The following is a 24657-nucleotide window of genomic DNA, read 5'->3' as shown; positions in this document are numbered from 1 at the left end:
CTCAAACTGATTGCCATTCCGTTTGGAGCGGTAGCACAGAAATAACACACTTCACCTTTAAAGAACAATCTTAAAATCTGCATAAGCTAATTTGAGACTTTTGCAGTGTATTTAGGTTTGTTATTTTGTATTCTGTGCAAAACCTTGATTATTATTATGTGATTAAGATTCAGCTTTTACAATCTCTCATTCTTCAATTTAGAAAGCAGCGACCTAAAGCAGAGTTTTTTAGTTTGTTTATTATCATAGCGCTTAGGCAATGATAAATCTACATCTACCCCCAAGGCATTGGCAAATATGAAAAGCTTAATAAGAACTTACTGTCAATAAGTATGTGGGAGAGCTGTGGTATTAACCTCATCAATGTGAAATTCTTCATGGCTGGATCTTGCTTAACTGCATCAAGGGGGCGGGATACTGATGCTAATCAAACTATTTTTAGCTCTTCTGCTCTGATTTGAGTTTTGGCTGGAATCATTCCAGCCCAGGTATCTGAAGCAGCCTAATAAGACAACAAGATGCAAATAACTGTGTCCATGCTGGTAATCACCATTTGGCTGACTGATGCTCTTGACACCTGCAGTAATTTGGCTAAAGAGCCATGAAAACTGAGTCAAAGGAGGGTTTGGTTAAAAGCCTTGCGGCCTGATATGTGTTCATTATTATGCACATTATACACGCACACTGTTTTATGGCATTGATTTACCCAGCATTTTAAGATCTTATTGGGCGATTTGTTCACAGCATGTTCCTTGAACTCTTGGCCCTTTGTGCTTGGCTCAGACAGCTGTGATTACTCTAAGGCTGGCAAGAGTTGTCTGATTGTGGAAAAGCAAAATGATGTGCCTTGTACTGACCTTGAAAATCCATGCTGAATATCTCAAATATTTGTTTTTCGAAAGGAATTTTGTGCCTCTTTACTGAAAAATTAGCTTGTTTCTTGGCAGGGAACAAACAAAAAATGGGCTCTAAATTAACCTCGTCTTTGGAAGCAGAAAATGCATTACAACGCCTCTATGAAAAGAGCAAAAGGGGAAAGAGGAGGGAAAACACCCATTAATTAACAACAAAACAAAGAGTATTACTTTCGTAGCACAACAATAGAGGCACATGGCAATGACGAACTAACTCACAGTGTCTCTATTAGCCATTAAGTCAGTTTATGATAAAGAGAATGTTTGCCCTGAATGGTAAAATAATAATTAATAGTGTTGACGGGAGATCTGTTTTGGCCCAGTTGACGCTGTCCTTGATCGGATTAACAGAGAATTTCTCTAGATCGTATTTCTCCCTCCCTCCCTGCAGTTCAGTTAATTGCATTAGACCTTTGGAGTGGAGGGGAATTGGAATCATTGCTATTACTTCATGTCTAGCTTGCTGAGCAGAAATGGGAGAGGAGTAGGGAAAAAAGATCAGGTCACACACACATAGAGAGAGAGAGAGAGAGAGAGAGAGAGAGAGAGAGAGAGAGAGAGAACCTCATTCACACTGTGCTCTTATCCCAGGGTATTGCTGCGGTCAATCCCGGGATGCCTTCTGTATGAACGCAAGCCAGAGCCGGACCCTAGAAACATTGCCGGGATCAATCCCAGAACGTGTAAGTGTGAACAAAAGGAAGAGCCGATCCCAGGAATGGTCTGTGTCATAGTGGTGATGTATTTATCATGAGTAGGAGAAAGTCTGTATGCAGAATACAGATATAACAGTTTACGATATAGTTTTTTGTGTTTTTTTTAAACATTCAAATGGATGTCATACATTGCCATTTTCACATTTTTCACAAAGCTGCCATGATCAAATAAATTCCTTCATCATTCAAAGCACTGCACACCCAAAGTCGGAGAGGTACGGTGCGGTTGAAGTCCGCGCTGTATGAATTCTTTGGATTTGTAAAATGTTGATGATAACCCAAAATGTGAAAAAAAAGAGCCATCTCATGCAAGAAGTGAAATAATCTCTATGAGCATTATCCCAAGAAATTTGCGTATATAGTATAAATATATAGTCTAATAAATTATAGACCCCTTAAATAAGAAACACAACCATATACTGTACATTTAATATATATATATATATATATATATATATATATATATATATATATATATATATATATATATATATATATATATATATATATATATATATATTAGGGCTGTCAATCGATTAACATTTTTAATCGGATTAATTATATGGTGTCCCGATTAATTAATCGTGATTAATCGCATATACAAATATTTGCTGAGAAAGCCCCTCATATAACAATAACTCAATATATATAATGATTATACATATTTATATCAATATATAATTATACATAGTTATCTTTAAATATAAAAAAATACAAAATACAGCTGAAATTTCACTTACTGCCCTCTGGAGTAAACAGGTGGTACTACAAGCTTGCATTTCTCAGGAATCTTCCTTATTATGGTCCGGGGCAGTGCGATTAATTGCATATTTTTTTACGCGTTAAATCGACAGCCCTAATATATATATATTATTTTGATGGGCTTTACTTTCACATTCAATCTTTATTGTCCTTCATTGGACAAAAACATTTTACACTGAAAAATATAAAAATTATCTTAATAGCTATTTATTAAAGTAGTCTTAGCTGAATAAAATGATAAAATCACACAAATCTCACACCGGGACCATTAGCGAAGACGATGAAAAAAGATACGAAAAAACGTGGGTTATCAGTACACTTAAGACACTGTATATAGCGTACATATCATGATGTCACTTTTGTCTTGGGATTTTTTTCCGTGATGTGTGTGAATGTGAGCACAGATTCTGGAAAAGCTCAGGCAGTGTGAATGATCAAAATCTCACAGTCCCAGGACAGATCCAGGGATTACTTTTCAGGGATTCATCCCAAGATCTCTGTGTGTAAGGGGCTACAGAGAGAGAGAGAGAAGGTGTAGAAAGAGAGTGTAATAGGGAGAGAGAGAGAGAGAGAGAAAGGGAGGGAAGCAGGAGTGGCTAAACGTTATGGCAAAATGACTGACCTTGTCTGGCTCTAGTCTTCCTTTACACTCCTCCCTCTCTTCTCTCATAGGCTGTGTTTTGTACTGCATTTTCAAAATAGTACATATAATATTATTTAATATGCAATAATGTTCAGATTGTCCTATACTACATTGTCACATGACCTGATTACGTGGCATGTTAAAATCAGTGATTACAGCTACCTTGGAAATAAAATAGATTTTTACATTGCTCTCTGGAATTCCTGATTACGATTGGTCAAATGTGTCATACCATGGTCTGATATTTTTAAACAATAACTGCACATCTGGATGTGACAAATAAAATTGATATAAGAATGGTCATCTTAAAGAGGGCTAAAGCACTAAACTGTTAAGCAGAAGGTTGTCGGTTTGATCCCCACAGTCACCACCATTGTGTCCTTGAGCAAGGCACTTAACTCCAGGTAGCTCCGGGGGGATTGTCCCTGTAATAAGGGCTCTGTAAGTCACTTTGGATAAAAGCGTCTGCCAAATGCATAAATGTAAATGTATTGCGAGCCAGCTTTCCTATACATATTGTGTCTTCTTCTTTCTGTAGGAGACCTGGCTGGAGTCACTCAGCACACCCTGGATTCGAACTCGTGACTCTATGGATGGTAGTCAGCGCCAATATTCGCTAAACTACCCAGGCCCCCTACAGGAATCTATTTTAAGTCATGCAAGTTAATCTCCTAGCTATTTGAATGGGGCATGCCTGAAATCCCCAAATCTGTTGGTAAAGATGAATGTTTTAAATTTTCAAAATGTCCAAAATCCCTAAACTGGGACCAGTGTCTAACACAAACTCATTCTAGAGCTAGCTACACCCACCAAACTTGGCACAGACCTTCAGACTGTTCTGGAATAGCTTGGCATGTCTTTTCTAAATAAACAGACTTATGGATTTCACATGGCAGACTATTCAAAATCTGAAAAATCCCATTGACTTACACTGATGGATTGTTCAAATGGGCCTGTAAACAAACAAACAAACAAAAGGCCTTAACTGTGCTCTCTCTCTCGCTCTCTAACACACTCCATTTTAAATTCAATTAGCTTTATTGGCACGACAGTTGTAGTACAGTATTGCCAAAGCATTGTTAAGTTATTTCTATACAGATTATTAAATATGATACAGTTAGATAATGATACATGAAGACAATAAGTAATGATGAAAACAAAAAGTGAATGATTTAAATACTAATAAACATTATATAAAAAAAGGAGCAAACAAAATTAAGTCCATTTCTTAAATTGTGATTCCAACACATATTTAGCAGCAAATGTGGTTGTGTTGTCATCTTCTCCAAGTGCTATACATATCTGAGTTCCTCTGTATCAGACAATTTATGGAATAAATGATGAAATGTTTCAAATTTTTTAAAGAATGTTTCTCTGACCGAGAGGTACTTTGGGCAAATAAAAAGGAAGTGTTTCTCAACTTCTATTTGGTTTGTATCACACTGTCTGCATATCCTCTACTCTCTCTGTAAGCAGTATCTGTGATGTCTTCCTCACTCTATCTCTAGATCATGGTCACTTAGTCTATATTTAGACAGAATTTTTCTTTCTTTAAATTGTACAATTGATAAGTAATTTGCCAATTTGGTGGTTCTATTTAGGGCCAAATAGCAATGAAGTTTGTTGCAGAGGTAAAATTACTCTTAAGGTTTATCTTATATTCTATGTGGCTGTTTGTCTTACTGTAATGTCTGTATATCCATCAATCTTCAAAATGATAATACTATCTTTGGCTTTATCAAGCCAACATCAATATTCCAATGTCCATAGAGCAGATTTGTCATTGACATCCATAATTGTACATGTTCAGAATTTTAGACACATTTCCGTCTGCAATGGAAATTACATCAACTATGAAAATACCACCAAACCTGCAAACCTTTGATTTAAAGTAATGTATCTCTGAATTCCCTTGGAATTCCATTTTTTTGTCAAGTCATCCCAAGAGCAGTTCATAACTATTCAGTTTCAACTTAAAATATACAGCGGAACACCTGTTTACTGCCTTCCACAGTCTCCTTATTCTGTATTGTAAGAGAAACATCCCTCCAGGGCTTTCTTCCTCTCCAACTCCATGGATTCTGAAAATCAAAGCACGACGGGCTGATTCTCTGTCTACATGGCCAGAGGGGAGAGAAAAACTCTCCAAAGGCTTCTTTAACTTTGTGTTTTGTTTCAAGCCAGTCTGATAGAACATTTGTTGTGGATGAGGCTAGGACAGTCATTTGAGTACACAATCCTCAAGCACTCATGTTGGTCTACCTATCACATGTTGGTCTACCTATCATTATGAGGACTTTCCATAGACATAATGATTTTTTATACTGTACAAACTATAGATTCCATACCCTAACCATACCCTTAAACCTAACCCTCACAAAAAACTTTCTGCATTTATACATTTTCAATAAAACATTGTTTAATATGTTTTTAAAGCTATTTAAATTATGGGGACTAGAAATGTCCTCATAAACCAAATTTATAGCATAATACCCCTGTAATTAACAGTTTGTAACCTACAAAATTGTCCTCAGAGACCACATAAACATGCCCACACACACAAACACACACACACGTTGGTGCGGCTAATACATAAATAAATAATAAAGCATAGACATAATAATTTTTATACTGTATGAACTACAGATTCTATCCACTAACCCTAACCCTAAACCCACCCCTAAACCCAACCCTCACAAAAAACTTTCTGGATTTTTACATTTTCGAAAAAACATTGTTTAGTATGTTTGTTTAGCGATTTGAATTATGTGGACACTAGAAATGTCCTCATAAACCACATTTATAGCATAATACCCTTGTAATTACCAGTTTGTAGCCTAAAAAAATGTCCTCGTAAACCCCTCAAACCCACTCACACATGCACACTCACACGCACACACACGCACGCATGCACACACACACACACACACGCGCACACACACACACACACACACACACACACACACACACACACACACACACACACACACACACACCTCTGGGCTATTTCTATCCACAATGACTTCACGCCATGAATGCATGCAGACAGCAATGACCTTCTGTCCAGCTTGCAGGCCTAAGCAAGGCAACAAAGCAAGATATTGGATATCTATCCATTAAGCAGGTTTTTGGAATAATTCACACCTTAGATATTGTCCTTTATTTTAAATGGAAGAATTACATCATTTTTAAAAATCATTGTTATTGTGAGGTTACCTTGGCACTACAAAAAACTACGGCTTGACAACCAATACATGGGAATGACCACATCTGGAGTTTGATAGCCTGGCAGCAGTCCAGATATTGAAACTGGGCAAAGGACAGACTGGCTTTGATGTACTGTAGATTTAGATGGTGTATATAGTAAACCAGAAGCTATAAAGTCATTTTTGTGGTGGGCCCATGTGATATGGACCAGAGTGGTCACAAAGAGGATCACTCCGAAGAGAATAAATGGTGTTCTACATTTTTTTTTTTATTCCATCAGAGGTGCAAAATGTGTTTAAAAGCAATCATAAAAACAGGGTTTCTTTTAAAAAAATAGTCTAAAAACTAGACCTGTTTTAGGTACTAAAGAAGTACCAACTCCCCTCCCTCAACTATGGAGGCCAGAGTTTCTTTGCACTCAAGTAGTGCTAGCATAACTTTGTCCATGTGCTCAAACACTCGTCATCAATCTTTCCGCCTAGTGGCAGCTGGCTTAAATACAACATTTTCCTGCCATTTCCAATTGGAACATACAATTATTTTAAAATTAATCATTACCTCCCCATTCTTGTACAAACAAAATCACCTTAAATTAATAGAAATAAGAGATATAAGGAGAGGTAAAATCACCAATATATAGGACGGATAAAACATGTGTGCAAAAAACCCCAATAAATATTGCAAATGGGTGAGTGAAACAAGAAACAAGTCCTTTAAACTCGTAAGCCTTCGCAGGCTCTCCATCACAGGTCAGTTGAAATGTTTGCAGGGAAAGTAAAAATCTAAACTACTGCTCCTTGTTCTTGAGCCCTGCAAGAATATAAATAATTATAACAAAAGCACAAAAAACTAACAAACAAACAAAACAAAATAACAGGGAAAACTAAAATTGTATGGCTTGCGTATCAGTTCAAGTGTGCAATGTGACACAGTGACTTAGTCACATTTCATTAGAAACTAAGGACTAACGTGGCTGCAGGAGCTTCTCATCAGTGGAAACTGACCTTTGCTATTCTGCATCAACATGCCATCTTTAAACAAGCCAGCTACCAGCTCTTCCTTATGGCTAGAGAAAAAAATACAGGATCAACTATTCTACTGCAGGATCAACTACAGCACTAAACAGTAGTTCTGGATACTGATGCCAGCTGCCATCATGAACACAAAGTCAGCACTCAGACCACAGAGAAGGTCCAACTTCAAACAGAATTCCCCTTATAAGGCACAAATGGTGGAGGGGCACATTTACACAGAAAAAAAGGGCAATTTCACAAAAAAAACTGCACCGCTTTTATGTGCTGCATTTCGGCACAAAAAAATGTGCTTTGCCGTGAGTATGTTTGCAACATTACCAGATTTGCATAATTCCAAACTAAATCAGGCCCCAACAATGCAGACAATTGATACAAATATACCACGCTATCAGCGGGTGCAATTAATTCTTATTGAATTCCCCCTCCATTGTATTTAAGTCAGGCTGCAGAACATCAAGCTTGGAGAGCGGGATGTCCATTGGCACTGAAACCCATGTTGTCAGACCAGTGACCTTCAAAGACATAGGAAGAAAGAAAGTTGTGCTGACAGTGACCGAAGTCCCTGGAGCCCAAACAAACTGGTCCTAGAAAAGTGACAGTATGTTCTAGCAAACTTCCACTTAGAGGGACTGACTGGGCAAGTACTGTATAACTCTGTGTGTGTCTGTCCACCAGCCAGATGGGGAGTTTGAAGCAGAACACACAGCTGTGTCCACATGCATTCACTCTTTCATCTTGTCTCTGAAAGGCTGTTCCCAGCTGAATGCACTTTATGCAAATCTATTGCCACCCTGTCTGTGAAAACAGCACACACTTGATCTTCAGGCTTGAATAAAAGTACCAAGAGGAGTTCTATAAGGACCTTGATAATTTTGAACTAGTTGATAAACAATATTTAGAAATAAAGGTCAAATATCAACTGGTTACAAATTACCAGTTCTCAAGTTCACACAGGGGTCCTAGCATTGGTACATCCACTAAGTTCCAAAGTGTCCAATATATTTTACAAAGTATATCACATTTTTTATAATTTAAAACAGAACAAATTTTTTTTTAGGTGTGACTTAGTAAGTATAGAAACACTTTCTATGGCCAGTATACTGTATATCAAATAGAAACAGCAATGCAACTTTTTAACAGAAATTGCAGACTTGCCAGGAAGATCATTTCATGAGCAAAAATTATAGAAACACTTGATGAGACAAAAAATGTCTCACATGAAAATCTAAAAAGACTGACAGTAAATACAGTAAATGCATCCAAGAAGCCAAAAAAAAAAAAAAAAGTCCTTCAGAACAACATCCAGCATTTCTCACATTCTCTCAATAAAAATAGCTGTTCAGGGAGAGATCTCAGGGGAATGCTGTTGCTTTAAAGCATCAAAGCTTTTGTGGGTATCAAGCTAAAAAGATTATTTTTATTTATATAACCTCTCTAATCACATCAAATAAGCATTGGGTGAAGGAAAAAAGGTGATGTGAGAGGTGTGTTTTATCACACCATCCACCTTTAGCTATCTACTACGAAAGCAACCCCAAACAGCTGAAAAGAGTGACATCGGTACATGTGCCGTGGCTGATATGTACACCTCCACTAATGATATCTTTGTTGCAACAATGTGCGTGCCCTGATATACTGCAGGCTTTGCTCTCCCATCACCTGAGCAGGGGAAAAAATGATAGCTAGTGGAAATGTAGCAATTCATTATCATGCAAGACAAGCATTAGGCAGTCAGGCCTCATCTCTTCACACATTTCTGTCTGGACACGGTGTAGATTTGTGAGCAGTGAGTGTCTACAGCTGGTCCCCACAGAGATACATATCCCAGTGTTTTTGTTTATAGAAGAAGGCTAAGAAACAGCAGGAGGACACTGTTCAGATTTGAAGTGATAGTTTCTGATTACGCTTACTCATGCTTATTTAAAAGCCTGTCTGCCACATATCAAAACCTGTCTATCAGACCTAAAAATAAAAAAAATAAAATACTATCCTGGAAAGTGAGTTACACTGTGTCTAGAAACAGTACATTGGTCATATCTAAAAAATTCTACTGTTTAAGGATGTAAACAAACATTCAAGATAGGGAGGCCAAATGAAAAATAATCACTCACTGAAAAACCTATATTGCTCAACCACTATTCTGAATATTGGACTATGTTTTTATGCTCATCGATATTCCTCTTTTAATAAAAATATGGCATTATTCAGTTTGCTGATGTAAATACCTCAAACCGATTGTCAGATTCCTTCTGAGACAATTATCTGGTTCCCAAAATTCTGATTCCCACACCTGGTTTTAGTTTATTCAGTATATGCTGATTAAATGTTTACAGGGATATTCCAATAGCTTTAGGGTACGTAAACATCTCTTTCAATTTAAAGGCTTCACCAGACTATGGACCTTAATCAGACAATGATGTAACTGTAATCATTGTCTGGTGGTTACAGCCTTGCAATCAATATGACAAACGTCTCGGGTTACATGTGTAACCCTTGTTCCCTGAAAAAAGCGGAACAAGATGCTGTGCTGCTAAGCACTATGGGGAACAACTCTAGCTGTGAACTGAGCTGAAATAGTGTGTGTAACACGTCAATGAACATTGACTGGAATTTATAGCCTCGGCTGATGTAATCATTAGATGCACCTGAGGCCAGGCTATAAATGGATACGTCACCAGGTGTCGTCAGATACTTCTTTTTGAAGAGCAGTCCTGGGACGTCCCAGTGCGGCAAAGCAGTGCAGCATCTCGTTCCGCTTTTTTCAGGGAACAAGGGTTACACATGTAACCCGAGACGTTCCTTTTACAAAAAGCTTCACTACGATGCTGCGCTGCTAAGCGCTACGGCGAACGCAATACCCACGCCGCCACACTTGGGGCTGTCCGGACACCTACGGTTGTGCAGTGTACTCACAAAAATGCGAGAGGTCTCAGACATGAGCTTGAGATGTCGACTCAAGGGCATAAGAGCCCGGAGTAGCATAAACATCTACACCATTCAATTTTGTTGAATGTGTGCGGAGAGGACCAGCCTGCCGCATCACAAACTTGTTCAGGCATGAGCTGAGATGTTGACTCAAGGGCATAAGAGCCCGGAGTAGCAAAGCATCTAACCCATAAAGTTCGATGAATGTGTGCGAAGAGAACCCTATCGCAACACAAACTTGTCATAAAAACTGATGAATGTGAGCGGAGAGGACCAGCCTGCCGCATCACAAACTTGTTCAGGCATGAGCTGAGATGTGGACTCAAGGGCATAAGAGCCTGGAGTAGCAAAGCATCTAACCCATAAAGTTCGATGACTGTGTGTGAAGAGAACCCTATCACAACACAAACTTGTCATAAAAACTGATGAATGTGAGCGGAGAGGACCAGCCTGCCGCATCACAAACTTGTTCAGGCATGGGCTGAGATGTCGACTCAAGGACATAAGAGTCCGGAGCAGCAAAGCATCTAACCCATAAAGTTCGATGAATGTGTGCGAAGAGAACCCTATCGCAACACAAACTTGTTATAAAAACTGATGAATGTGAGCGGAGAGGACCAGCCTGCCGCATCACAAACTTGTTCAGGTATGAGCTGAGATGTCGACTCAAGGGCATAAGAGCCCGGAGTGCAGAACATCCAAACTAAAAAAGTCCAATGAATGTGTGCGAAGAGGACAACCTGCCATATCACAAACTTGTTTAGCCATGGGCTGAGATGTCATCTCAAGGACATAAGAGTCGGGAGTAGCAAAGCATCTAACCCTTAAAGTTCGATGAATGTGTGCGAAGAGAACCCTATCGCAACACAAACTTGTCATAAAAACTGATGAATGTGAGCAGAGAGGACCAGCCTGCCGCATCACAAACTTGTCCAGACATGAGCTTGAGATGTCGACTCAAGGGCATAAGAGCCCGGAGTGGCAAAACATCCAAACTATAAAAATCTAATGAATGTGTGCGGAGAGGACAACCTGCCGCATCACAAACTTGCTGCTGAGGGAGACCTACAACCTACTGGCGAAGCTTGACCACGCGCCTCGTAGGCCCGGGCAATAATGAGGATGCCTCTTTGAGGGCACCCCGCCCACCAAGCCGTGGCAAACCGCAGTGGCCACATAGAACCTGGCAGTGGCGAGGCAAGTGCCCGCTGACAGTTCTTTCTACAGAAAATCCAGAACTGAAGCAAACTGGCAGTAAGCTGGTTCTGTAATAAGAACTTTAGTAGAAGGAAATGCATGCAGGCGCATTTGTGCTATGTATGCGTTACTACGATCAGCCCCTCCCGAGGGGGGGTGGGGGGGGCTGGGTGACTCGGGGAGAAGTAGAGGAGACATTGCGCTATCAAAAGAGGCGAAGAGGTCCTCTTCTGCCCTGTAAAATCTACCCAGATCAGTTCCAAGTGGAGGGAGCCCTAGCACTTGAAATGGTCTCGATAATCTCAAGAGAAAACCCTGTGAACCTCATTTGGTACCCTTAGGGGCCAGACATGAAAGGTTTCACAATTTGGGCCAAGGATGAGAAGGTCCTCCCTGTTCGGAATCGCCCAAGGCGAGCCGTCGAGGAGAGGAATTAGCTCAGAGAAACATATCCTGTTCGGCCAGCGCAGCGCCATTAATAGGAGGCAAGACCCTTGCTGGTGAACATCGCCAAGACTCCCGGGAGCAGAGAAACTGGGGAAAGAAATGCATACAGACGCATTCTGGGTCATGTATGTGTCTTAACGTCCAGACCCAAGGGGGCTGGGTGATTTCAAGGAGAAGTAGAGGAGACATTGCGCTATTCATAGAGGCGAAGAGGTCCTCTTCTGCCCTAAGATCTCACCCAAACTTGTTCCAAGTGGAAAAAGCCCAGCATTTAAAAAGGTCTCGATAACCTCAGGAGAAAGCCCTGTGTCCCTCAGTTGGTAACCTTAGGGGCCAAACATGAAAGATTCCACAATTCGGGGCAGGGATGAAATATTGCCCTGTGCCTGAGATAGAAGATCCTTCCTGTTCGGAATCGCCCAAGGCGAGCCGTCGAGGGAAGAGATTAGCTCCGAGAACCAAGCCCTGTTCAGCCAGCGCGGTGCTATCAGTAAGAGGCAAAAACCCTTGCTGGCGAACTCTGGGCAACTACTACCTTAGGGTGGAGTAATTAACTCCCCATTGGTATTTTCTGTCTGGACCGTAAATCTGTTCCCGTATATGGGCATCCAGGGATATAACTGACCTGAGTGACAGGAGCTTACCCTGGGCCCTAAAGAGAATCCGACGTGTCAGAAATACAGCTGACAAGAACGTGGGTCTCCTTGATGATTTATGTAAGAGGCTACCGCTGTATTGTCCACCCGCACCAAGACATGGCAGCCTCAGCAGGAGGTATTTCAGGGCCAGAAATACAGCCATCAACCCGAGACAGTGACTGTGACAACCGAGCTGACGACCCTCCTATCCCCTTAAGCTGGACGACCACTTAAGGCAGCTACCCCGCCCATCAGGGAGGCGTCTGTCGTTAGCAGTCTGCGACAACAAGACGCACCTAGAGTGGGACCCAAGGCAGAAAACCGGGGTCTGAACCACATAGAAAGGGAACGAAGCCTGAGGCGCGTAACCCTTTTTAGCCTAGGGGTTTTGGCCCTTGGAAGAAATCCCTGGCTTTTGGCCACAACAAAAAGGGTCTCATGAGCAGAAGGTCCAGAGGGATCACCGTGGACGCCGGTCAGCCCTGAGACCTGGAAATCATTGATACTGATAACAGTGCAACCTTGACCTAGCCTGAATTTGCTCAGGGTGATCTGAATGGACTCAATCCTAGCGGGAGACAGTTGTGCCCACATTGTGATTGAACTCCATACTATGCCCCGATAGACAGTGTTCTGAGTGGGAGAGAGGACGCTTTTCTTGGCGTTGAGCCTCAACCCCAGAGAAACAGATGAGCTAAGACGATGTCCTTGTGCTGAACTGCCAGTTCCTGGAACTGCGCTAGGATCAGCAAGTCGTCTACATAATTCAGAATGCAGATTCATGCATTGTGAATGTGCGGGTAAAAAGGGCTAGGCTGAGTGAAAGAACCTTACCTTGGAAGACTTCGCCCCCGGAAGTGAACCTCAGGAACTTTCCATGTTGTGGCAGAATTTCTAAATGAAGTATAGAAGTGCGTCATAAGATCGATGGTGACCAGCCAAATGAGTTGTAGGGCTTGAGACACGACCGTCTTGACAGGCATCATCTTGGACTTGAACACCCACGGGTAGTTCAAGCTTTAAGATCTAAGCCAGACGCCACCCCTCACCCTCCATGGGAAACGGGAAGTATTTAGTGTAATAACCTAACTCTCTCTCTGGAAGGGGAACACATACCATGGCCCCTTTAACCAGGAGATTGATTTTTTTTTTATTTTTTATTTTTTTACATAAAAAGAAATCCGGTTCACGGTAGTGAGAACACGCCGTTGGAACATGGAAAAGCGGCAAGTGAATTACATCCTGACGCCCTTATAAGACCCACAGAAAAGAATATATCCGGCAGAAGTTTCCACGTTGCCAGGATCTCTGAGATGGGTATTATATTTTAACACTTCCTGTTGAGGGGTTGTCGAGTGTTTCGCGTCCTGAATAAAATGCAGGAACAGCGAAAACACCCAATTTTGACGGAAGCCTCTGCAACCCGAAACACCAAGAGGTGGCGGGAATGGAGGGGCTTCGAGGGGGTACCGGGAGGGGTGAAGTGAAGCACGCACCCCATCCTGAGGGGAGCTACCCCCTAATCTAGGCGCAAGACCATCAGGGTTATCTCTTACTAGAATTTATAGCCATGAGGTCTTGCTTCGGGGGCTGGCAAGGGCGGCGAGACTGTCCCCAATCCCTGGGAGGAGGAGCACGACTCGCCACGCTTTGCTTTTGAGCCTCCCTTCAGTCATGGGGTCTCTTTTTCGCGTGGCCAGTCCAATCTGGCAACAGCACGAGTAACAACATCGAGCAATTCCTCCGTAGATTTTTTATCGCGGACGGAAAGCTCGGAGGCGGGAAGAGAATCGCGATCCACCTCATGATCCGAAGAAGCGTCGGAACACGCTTCGAGATCATGTGAAGGACCAGCTGGGTTTGGGGAGAGAGTGAGAGAAAGGGATCAACCCGTCTCTTGCTCCTCAGCCAAATCCATGCAAGAGCCCCACGAACAATCTTTTTTTTTTTTTTTTCGTGAGTGCTGACTCCCGGAAGCAAGCGAGGCGAGCACGACGCACTCTGCCTGTTAAAGCAAATTGCAGTGCTCGCACCCACCCTGCTGCAACGCGAGAGCAGTGCTCTTACCCCCAAACAAACAGAGCAAAAACTGATGTGTATCGTCTTCAGCTATAGAGCGAGAAGAGGGGAACACGCACCATTTGCGGCTTTCAGTCATTCTCTCTTTAGAGAACAACGTTCACTGCACACTGCCTAACTGATTCTAACTCCTAACAGAGGAAATAAAGTTTTGACAGGGCTTGTGAACACACAGAAACAGAATCGCTCTGAATAAAGAGTTTCTGATGACACCTGGTGACGTATCCATTTATAGCCTGGCCGCAGGTGCATCTAATGATTACATCAGCCGAGGCTATAAATTCCAGTCAATGTTCATTGACGTGTTACACACACTATTTCAGCTCGGTTCACAGCTAGAGTTGTTCCCCGTAGCGCTTAGCAGCGCAGCATCGTAGTGAAGCTTTTTGTAAAGGGAACTGGATATAACTACAAATTAAGGCTTTTCAAATAAAAAAGGTCATTTGAAATTAAGAACAGTGAAAGAAAGGATATATTCTCTTCTATTCTATATTCTGTACCAAGGCTGCAAATGCATTAAAACTAGAGTGGATTAGGAACGGGAAATCCATTAGCGAGGATCACAGGTCAAAATTGTAAAATGTTTAGTTACAGGCATAACCAGGATGGTGAGAACCACCAGCCAAAGTGATATTTCTGTGCTAACCTACTTTTTAGTTCTTAAGTTTCTTTTTAATTTAAGCAAAGAGCTTAGATAAATTCATATTTTTATTAAAACCTCTGAAGTCTATTTTTTTCTGTTTTAATATCCTCTCCTTTGCCGCCCACTTTCTTTAAGTTGTGCTGCTGTATTTTATTAACAGAAACAGCTGGTTTGTCAAATGTTGTGGTGGGAAATCAGCTTAATACATTTGGACTCATCTTATTAAATTAATCCAAAGCAACAGGCACAGAAACAAATTAGACCTTATTAAAAAACAATAGACAACAGTAACTTTTTAATGTGACTTTAAAGAAACTGGGCCGAAAACGGTTGTGACAGGCTGGTAAAATGAAAGAAATCATATCATACATTTTTCTCCCCAAATTATACTCCAAGAGGTCCACTTATAATGATATAGACACAAAATCATAATTTAGGTTAACATGACTACTTTTCATTAGGGATGCACTGATCGATCGGCCACCGATCGAAATCGGCCGATATTCATCTTAAATCTGTGATAGCTGATCGTACCCAGATTTAGGGCTGATCTTTTCTGCATCATGCAGGGAATCATACATACACTGCTCCTCTAATGAATGAGTGCTTGCTCAGCCCTTGAAGAATGACAGAGTTGTTAGCAGTTCTAAGCATTTACAAATTTAAACTTTCAAACATGATGTAATTCACATGAATATGCCAATTTGTTTTTAAAAAAAATTTAAGAATTACACATATATGAATATTAATTTGCCCATTTTCTAGAGTCGTTATGGTAGTTATAATTGATGGGAAGATCGAATCATTTTATTGACTTGGATCTTTGAGTCTCGTTTAGCAAAATGAACAAATCTTTATTCAAGTCATTTAATTCATTTCGTTCATTTGAGCAGAATTAAATTAAATGTTACATTTTCAATAGCCAAATCATCAAAACATGTCTACTTATGCAAGCTTTGATTATAGTCCCAATAAGGAAAAAATTTGAATGCAGCCAAGGACAAATGATCAGAAACATATAGATTAGTTCACCTCTGGAATCTTCTTGTCCAAGTCATTCATTATTTTGTCACATTACAGCCATGTGTATGATGTGTTACGCTATGCACACACACATGAAACAGAAATGATTCGTTCACCTCAGAAATCATCTGGTTCAAGCCATTCGTTCTTTTGTCACGTGACAGCTGTATATGCTATACATTCCGAGAGGACAAGAATGACTTGGACAAGAAAACTCGAGAGGCAAACTAATCATTTAAGTTCCCTATGCGGTTTTCACGTAACAAACGAACAGAGGTGTAATATTTTGTAATAATTTGTTTGTTCATATGTTTCATTTCATGTGGTCCTCTTGTCATGTGATTTCACATTTCCCTCCATGTTCATGTGTCATGTTTTCATTGGTTTATTGTCGAGTCAAGTCAAGAGTCAAATCTACATTTTGTTCACATTTGGATTTACTGTTTTTGGATTTCACATTTGTATTAAACTGGACTTGGGTTCTTCACATCGTCTTCATCATTGTTACTGCCAGCCATTGTTACAGAATACCTGACCATCGCAAGAATCTTTACCAGGGGAATCAATCCCTGGAAAATGATGTGGAGGACTTCTACGCCCTGCCCTGCCGGGTGGACTTTAATGAAGTCGCCCTCAAGGACATTTTCTGGGTGGGATTATGTGAGCCGGTTTCCTCCTTGCTGCCTGGAAGTCGCAGTCCCCTCCAACTGGCTCAGTATTTCGACCTTGCCCTGCATATAAGTGGTTCTACATTCACTGTATCGTCCTCATCATGGTCGCTGAGCTGATAAGGCAAGGGAACGTTCAACTCTCCGACCCCGCCTGGACTCTCCGAGCCCTGGACTCCACCTTGGTCCTTTAATCCCTCAGTCCCACCTTGGCCCTATGTCCCTTCAGCTCCACCGTAGTCCTTCAGCCAATCAGCTTCTCTGGGGTCCCTCCAGCTCCGCCTTGGTTAGTTGGTCACCTGGCTCCAGGTGGCCTCTCCTATCCTCCAGCTATGCTTCGCCACTCAGCTTCACCAAGGACCTCCTTGCCTAAGACTTTACCTTGGTCCTCAGTCCAACCGGCTCTACCTCTGTCTTCCAATCCCCCAGCTCCACTTCTGTCCTACGAGCCTACGGAACTACCTTGGTCCACTGAACCTCCGGCTCCACCATGTCCCTTTGAGCCATCGGCTACTCTCTGGGTACCAAGTCCCTTCAAGTCTCTCACAGCTCCGCTTTCCATGGCTCCATCCCTCAAGTCTCTCATGGCTCCACCTTCCACTGGCATTGCCCTGATCCCATGATCCATGCCCTGTCTTGCCAAGCCACGCCTCAAGACAACCCCCCCAACTCCTTACAGAGCTTTGGTATTATGTCATGTTTCATTTGTTTGTTCATGGTTTGGGGTTTTCTGGAGCCGTTCCTATTTGGGGGGCTCATGTGTTTCATGTCATGTAGTCCCCTGGTCATGTGATTTCATGTTTCCCTCCATGTTCATGTGTCTTGTTTTCATTGTTTTTTTGTCTAGTTACCTTGTTATCAGTTCTGTCTTGTCATTGGTTAACTCGTTTGTCTTGTTATCTTTGTCCATGTATTTAAGCATCACATTTGCCATTGTCCAGGATCAGGTATTGTTTATTAATGTAACATTGTTGGTGCCAAGTAAAGTCAAGAGTCAAGTCAAGAGTCAAGTCTATGTTTTGTTCACATTTGGATTTATTATCATCCAAATTATGCCTGTATGCCTGTGATTGCCAACTTTACAGGAGGATGCGCAATGCGCATGCGCGGACAACACAAAATTAATGAATCACACTCTGAGGCTACTCATTCTTCTGAGTCACAATGATCTATTGATATTGGCAGCAGAACTATTAATAACTATTTTCAATACAAATAAATGTAATTGTAATGTAATTTTTGGTAACAAATGGAACCTTTTTGTAAAGTGTGACCGTAATTTTACTGTGTGGGGCATAAACATATAATTGCAGCATATAACTTGCAAAAGTGTGGCAAAGGGCACTTTAAGAAAAAATTGGTATCAGAGATTGGTAACGGCCTCAAATTTCCTGATCGGTGTGCCACTACTTTTTACTCTTTCTATGATGCTTAGAATTAAATTTATATTTATTTTTTTTACATAAATGCGCTCTTTGCATATGAAAAAAAGAGAAACAGTGCTTTGCTGTGCTCTCACACACAGACACTTTTTGTGGTTGCCTGTCGGGTGCAATATAGTTTTTAAAAAGTGATCTCACAAGATCAAGGAAAATTCACCTAATGATATAACAAGATCTGTCCAATGAATCACTTCTAGGTCAGATCTACATCACAATATGTAAAGAAAGTAGCTATGTTCATATGTACCTGTTGTAAATATCGTCATCTTCTCCTCCCCAGCCCCAGTACTCATTTGGGAAGCCGTTGATTTTGAGGAACTGTTTTTTGCTAAGGCCGGAAACCCCACCAAAGTACCCTGCATAGGGTAGTCTGCAAATAAGAATAGACAAGATTAGTCATTCTCATTAAATTAGTACATGTAAATGTCATTGCAATAGATAATCAAAATATTGGAGCAAGTGGCATCTGAAAACAAATTATGCTAGACCTTTTCTCAGTTATGCTTTCTAAATTATGTTATTCGTCACTTCTTTTTTCTAGCCATTTTGCAATTACTTTTAATCAACTGGTGCCAAGGTGATTTTTTTTCCATGCATAAAGTCAGTAAATTAATGTTCAAGTTCACATACTGTGGGTATAGTTCCTCACATTAACAGGTTACACTAATCTGACAACAAGAAATTTCAACAACATATCTATTGATTTATCATGTAAAACGTATCGGTTACCTAACGTAACCTCGGTTCTCTCTAGATGAGGGAACGAGTATTGCGTAAGCTAGCTTACGCTACGGGAAAGATTCATCTTTTCTGAGATATTGAAGCCAAAAAATTATCCTTAATTTTTGTATCCATTGTCAACGCAGTGCGGCAGCTGCAGACCTTGAGCGGGCTAGCTAGCGAGCTCATAGGTTGCTCTGCGGCAACTGCTGCAGCATATAGACGAGCTTGGGCGAACTCGCATCCAATGAGAGGTGTCCAGCGCTCACTGCATCAAAGCCCGCCAAAATGGGTGTGACTTGAGTGCATATAAGCGTAGTTCAGTAGGCTGGAACCCTGGTTTTCATTGACTGAAGCGAAAAGTCGCCGTGGCGCGAGACACGGCCGGCTACGCAATACTCGTTCCCTCATCTAGAGAGAACCGAGGTTACGTTAGGTAACCGATACGTTCTCTTACGAGAAGTTCTCTCGTATTGCGTAAGCTAGCTTACGCTCACGGGAACCCATTGTCAACGCCGTCGCGCCAAGCATCCACTGTATGAGCCCCAGGGAATTAAGGGGGACCCGGGGAGCCCTTATGAGTGGGGAAATAATATTTGGCCGGCAAGAATGCGGGTCATTGATTGTGTAATACATAAGCACATAGTGGGAAGGGAGCGACAGAGCGGCGGTGCCAGTCTGTGTGGAATGTGTCCCATCAGTGCAGCTCACCAGGGGAGCTGTAGCGTATTAAACCGCTAGTAGTTTTGCCTGCAGAGCGGGCACTTCCATATTGTAAAATCTGACAAAGGTGGAGGGGAAGTCCATCCCGCTGCCACACATATGTCGTGAATGGAAATCCCGCTGGACCATGCCCACGAGGATGCCATGCCTCTAGTGGAGTGAGCCCTAATGCCCAACGGGCATGGCAGGTCTTTTGACGCGTATGCAGCAGCAATAGCGTCCACTATCCATCTAGATAGTGTCTGTTTCGAGCGGCGAGACCTTTGGTGCGCCCTCGAGCGAAACGAAAAGCTGCTCAGAGCGCCTGAAAGCAGCGGAGCGCGCAGTATACAATCTCAGTGCTCTGACCGGGCAAAGGAGATTGGCGTCGCGTTCGCTATCGGGTGCTGGCAGCGCCGATAAGGAAATGACCTGTGCTCTGAAAGGAGTATCACCTTGGGAACATAGCCGTGTCTAGGCTTTAAAATGACCTTGGTGTCACTTGGTCCAAACTCAAGACACGCAGCGCTGACAGACAGCGCGTGAAGGTCTCCCACACGTTTGACTGATGACAGGGCAGTCAGAAAAACGGTTTTGAGTGAAAGGTATTTCAAATCCACGGATTGAAGTGGTTCGAAAGGGGGGGCTTTCATAGTTTCGAGAACTATAGAAAGATCCCAGATAGGAACCGATGAGGGCGCGGGGTTCATCCTTCTAGCTCCCCTGAGGAAGCGGATGACCAGCTCATTTTTACCCCATGACTGGCCGTGCAGGGGTTCAGCGAACGCCGCAACGGCCGCCACATACACTTTGAGCGTGGATGGGGATCTGCCCTTATCCAGCAGCTCTTGTAGAAATACGAGCAGCGACGACACCCCACATGTCCGCGGGTCCAGGTCTCTGTCGGCGCGCCATTTTGAGAACACAGACCATTTTGACGCATAGAGTCTTCTCGTGGAAGGGGCTCTAGCGTGTATGATGGTGTTTATTACTCCTTCTGGCAGAGCGACGGGTAGTCATTGATCACCCACGCATGCAGCGCCCAGCGCTCTGGGTGGGGATGCCAGATTGTGCCGCGAGCTTGAGAGAGGAGATCTGCTCTCACTGGGATGGGCCACGGTGCTGTCAGTGACAGCTGCGTAAGCTCGGGAACCATGTCTGATTCTCCCAACGCGGGGCTATGAGGAGCACCGAGTGGCGCATTTCCCTGATCCTCTGCATTACCTGTGGCAATAGCGAGGCGGGAGGGAAGGCGTAAAGCGGGCGTCTGGGCCAGTCCTGGGCCAGCGCGTCCTCGCTTCGAGAAAAATATTGGGCAGTGAGAGTTCTCTTTGGGCGCAAAGAGGTCTATCTCTGCTCTGCCGAATAGGTGCCATAACATCTGGACTGTTTGAGCGTGCAGGGACCATTCCCTGGGGAATATTGTCTCTGGACAGTCTGTCCGGGCCGTCGTTCAGGTGGCCTGGCACGTACGTCGCCCTCAGCGGCGCAGGTGGCACTGGGACCAACTCAGTATGCGTTTCGTCAGATGGAAGAGGTTCCTGGATCTGACACCGCCCTGACGGTTTAGGTAGGATACCACAGATCTGTTGTCCGAACGGACCAGGGCGTGGTGACCCTGAATGACCGGGAGAAAGCGCCGCGGCGTACTCGACCGCTATCATTTCCAGACAATTTATGTGAAGGAGCTTTTCCTGAACTGACCATAGGCGAAAACCGGAGAGCCCTCGCAGACCGCGCCCCAACCTGTGTTGGGCGCGTCTGTCGAGATGACTTTCGGCGAGATACAGCTCCCATTGTCACTCCCGCTGATACCATTCGGCCACTGTCCAGGGCTGCAGAGCTGAAATACAGGTCTGAATCACCTTGATGGGCTGGCGGCCTGTGGCCCAAGCCCGGCGAGACGCCGGTGTTTAGCCAATGCTGAAGCGGGCGCTTGTGCAGTAAATCCAGCTGAAGTACTGCTGCGGCTGAGGCCATGTAACCTAGCACTCTCTGGAATTTCTTCAGAGGCATGAGGCTGTTCATCTGAAAAGATGCGGCTAGTCGCTGAACACGGCGCTGCGCTGTGTAGATAAGCGAGCCGTCATTGCCACGGAGTCTAGTTCTATTCCAAGGAAGGAAACTGTCTGACTGGGCTGTAGTGAGCTCTTGGTCCAATTGACTGCAAGACCCAAACTGTTCAGATGGCTGAGGAGAACTGCTCTGTGAGACAGAAGCTCCATATGTGACTGTGCCATAATCAGCCAGTCGTCCAAATAGTTCAAAATTCGCAAACCCTGACTCCGCAGGGAGTGCGGCGCCGCATCCATGCACTTCATGAAAGTACGGGTGCTAAGGACAGGCCGAGCGGAAGGACGGTGTATTGATAAACCTGGCCGTCGAGGCGAATCTCAAGAATGGCCTGTGACGGAGATTTATCTGAATCTGAAAGTATGCATCTTTCAGATCGAGAGAAATAGACCAGTCCCCTGGCGCACATGCGCGAGGAGTTTCCTGATTGTAAGCATTTTGAGCGGTCTTTTGCAAGCACCTTGTTCAAAACCCTGAGATCTAATATGGATCTGAGGCCGCCGTCTTTCTTGGGAACAAGAAAATAACGGCTGTAAAGCCCCGACTTCGCTCAGAGAGGGTGGCACTTTCTCTATGGCCCTTTTGCACAGAAGGCTTGCTATTTCTGAACGAAGCATGCACGCTGCTTCCGTGTTCACAGTGGTTTCGAGCAGCTCTGAAGCGAGGAGGCGGCGATCGAACTGTAGCAAATAGCCCTGTTGTATTGTGCTTAACACCCACTTGGATATCCCTGGAATAGCTTCCCACGCTTTGAAGCGTAACGCTAGAGGGTGAATGGCCAATTCGCTCTGATTGCCGCACACAGAGCGCTGAACAAAATGTGTGGCGCGTTTAGTGTGTTTATGCATGATTGCTCGCGAGACAGCATGAACAGGCTGTTTTGTGAGTGACTTCCCTATTGGAATGAATGGGGAAAGAGTCACATCTGTTACGTGATGCGTAAGCATAGTCATGGGCACGGGACTTACACACAGAGGAATGTTTGCTGGCCGTGTAACAGAGCGGGCAGAGAATGGGCGTCGCGCACATATTACGTAGGCTCGAGCGGTTCAGTAACCGCTTTATGTGGCGTGCTCTGGTGGGGACACGAGACATGCAGTGCTTGTGTGTAGAGGTGAACACTGGATTGTGGGCACATTTTCTACACATAGGGCTGGTCGTGTGACAGAGCTGACCAGAGAATGGGCGCTCGCGCGCATTTGTGAGCGCCTTCATTGACTCTGGCGCTTCGGCGGTTCAGTAACCGCTTTATGAGAGCGTGCTCTGATAGGGGCACGGGATGTGTTATGCTTGTGTGTAGGGGTGAACACTGGGTTGTGGGCACATTTTCTACACATAAGACATGTTTGCTCTTTACAAGATTTATTTGGGTCGCCGTGAAAGCGGCGTTTGAGTGCTGAGCAAGCGGGCAGTGTCACCGGCTTGTTGGCTGCTAAATTCACCACTGCAGTAGCCTGAGAGAAGGGGACTGACAGGGGCGAAACTTTGACGGTGGTCCGGCCGGCGGGACTGAGTCGTCGTTTGTTCAACACAGTTAGGAAGACTTCGACTGCTCGGGTTTCAGCGTTACCTTAGATCGAGGCCCGCGGGCGGCGGTCTGAGGCGGCTGTCTGGCGCTGATCGAGGCGGCCGCCCTGTCGACGCTGAGAAGTCTGAGTTTGTTGAACTGGGCGCTGTGAAGAGGCTCATGCAGGAGGCTGATCACGTGAGCGGCCTGCAGAGGAGCTAGCGCGACGCGGCAGGAAGAGGTTCATGGCTTAGGTGGCTTTCTGGACTTCTGAGAAGCGGTCAACAATGCCACTCACCGCGGAGCCGAAGAGACCGGTCGGAGAGAGCGGTGCGTTGTGGAACGTGGAGCGCTCTGCTTCTCCCATGTCGGCTAGTGTTAGCCACAAGTGTCTCTCGGTCACAGTCAGCGAGGCCATGCACTTCCCTAGAGCTTGGGCTGCAGCTTTGGTAGCGCGAAGGGCGAGGTCTGTCACGCTTCGTAGATCAGTAACAGCCTCTGGGTGCCTGCCTTTCTCATCCCACTCCCGAAGAAGGTCTGCTTGTAGGATCTGTAAAATGGCCATTGAGTGCAGAGCAGATGCGGCTTGGCCGGCGGCGGAATAGGCGCAGCCAACATAGGCGGAAGTCGCTCTGCAGGCCTTAGACGGGAGCACAGGCTTGGAACGCCATCTTGCGGAGGGCGGACAAAGGTGTGCTGCTACCGAGTCCTTGACCGGGGGGCTGGAGGAGTAGCCTCTCTCAGTGGCGCCGTCCACCGACGCGAGAGAGGTGGAGACGTGGGAACGGGACCTGGCTGAAAAAGGAGCGTTCCACGACTTTGCAAGCTCCGTGTGTAATTCCGGCAGGGAGGGAGCGGCCTGGGCCGCGGGTGTAGAGCGGCGATGGCTTTGAAGAAAGCAGCCGTCGAGTCTGTTGGGTGCCTGCTCAGGGGGCGGTGACCACTCGAGCCCGAGGCGGTCGACGGCCTGTGTGAGGAGGCGTGTTAACTCCCCTCGACTCGGCGCGGGTCCTGCTGGATTCCTGGGCCGAGGAGGAGGCTTGGGAGCCTGACCACTCCTCGCTGTCCGAAGCCATGATGGAACAGCGGCCCTTATCCTCTGCCTCGTCATCCGAGATGGCAGCAGTGCGGCCGCTCGGCGGCAACTGCGGGTCCCGGGGGGGTGGGGAGGGTGAAAGCGATGCTCGAGGGAGAGGCTCCGGCGAGGCAGTCGCTTCAACCACAGTTTCCGGCAGCCTTTGTGAGCGGCGCTTCGGTTTCTGCTTTGAGCGCTTCGAGTCGAGCCTGCAGGGTCGACATCGGTAGCTCTTCGCAGAA

At 44.3% G+C, this 24657-nt stretch overlaps 1 protein-coding gene across 2 annotated transcripts in view; it reads right to left on the bottom strand.

Moving 5' to 3' along the window:
• The window catches only part of LOC127645141 (beta-1,4-galactosyltransferase 2-like), a 180111-nt gene that overhangs the window by 9359 nt on the left and 146095 nt on the right, over window positions 1-24657 (bottom strand). For both annotated transcript variants that reach the window (XM_052128669.1, XM_052128668.1), the window contains one exon: window positions 18586-18708. In XM_052128669.1, coding sequence (XP_051984629.1) covers window positions 18586-18708 — 123 coding nt within the window. The remainder of the gene's footprint in view (window positions 1-18585; window positions 18709-24657) is intronic.

The sequence above is a fragment of the Xyrauchen texanus genome, chromosome 6 (assembly GCF_025860055.1).
Source record: "Xyrauchen texanus isolate HMW12.3.18 chromosome 6, RBS_HiC_50CHRs, whole genome shotgun sequence".
Lineage (NCBI taxonomy): Eukaryota > Metazoa > Chordata > Actinopteri > Cypriniformes > Catostomidae > Xyrauchen > Xyrauchen texanus.
This window is presented reverse-complemented; position numbering and strand designations above follow the sequence as displayed.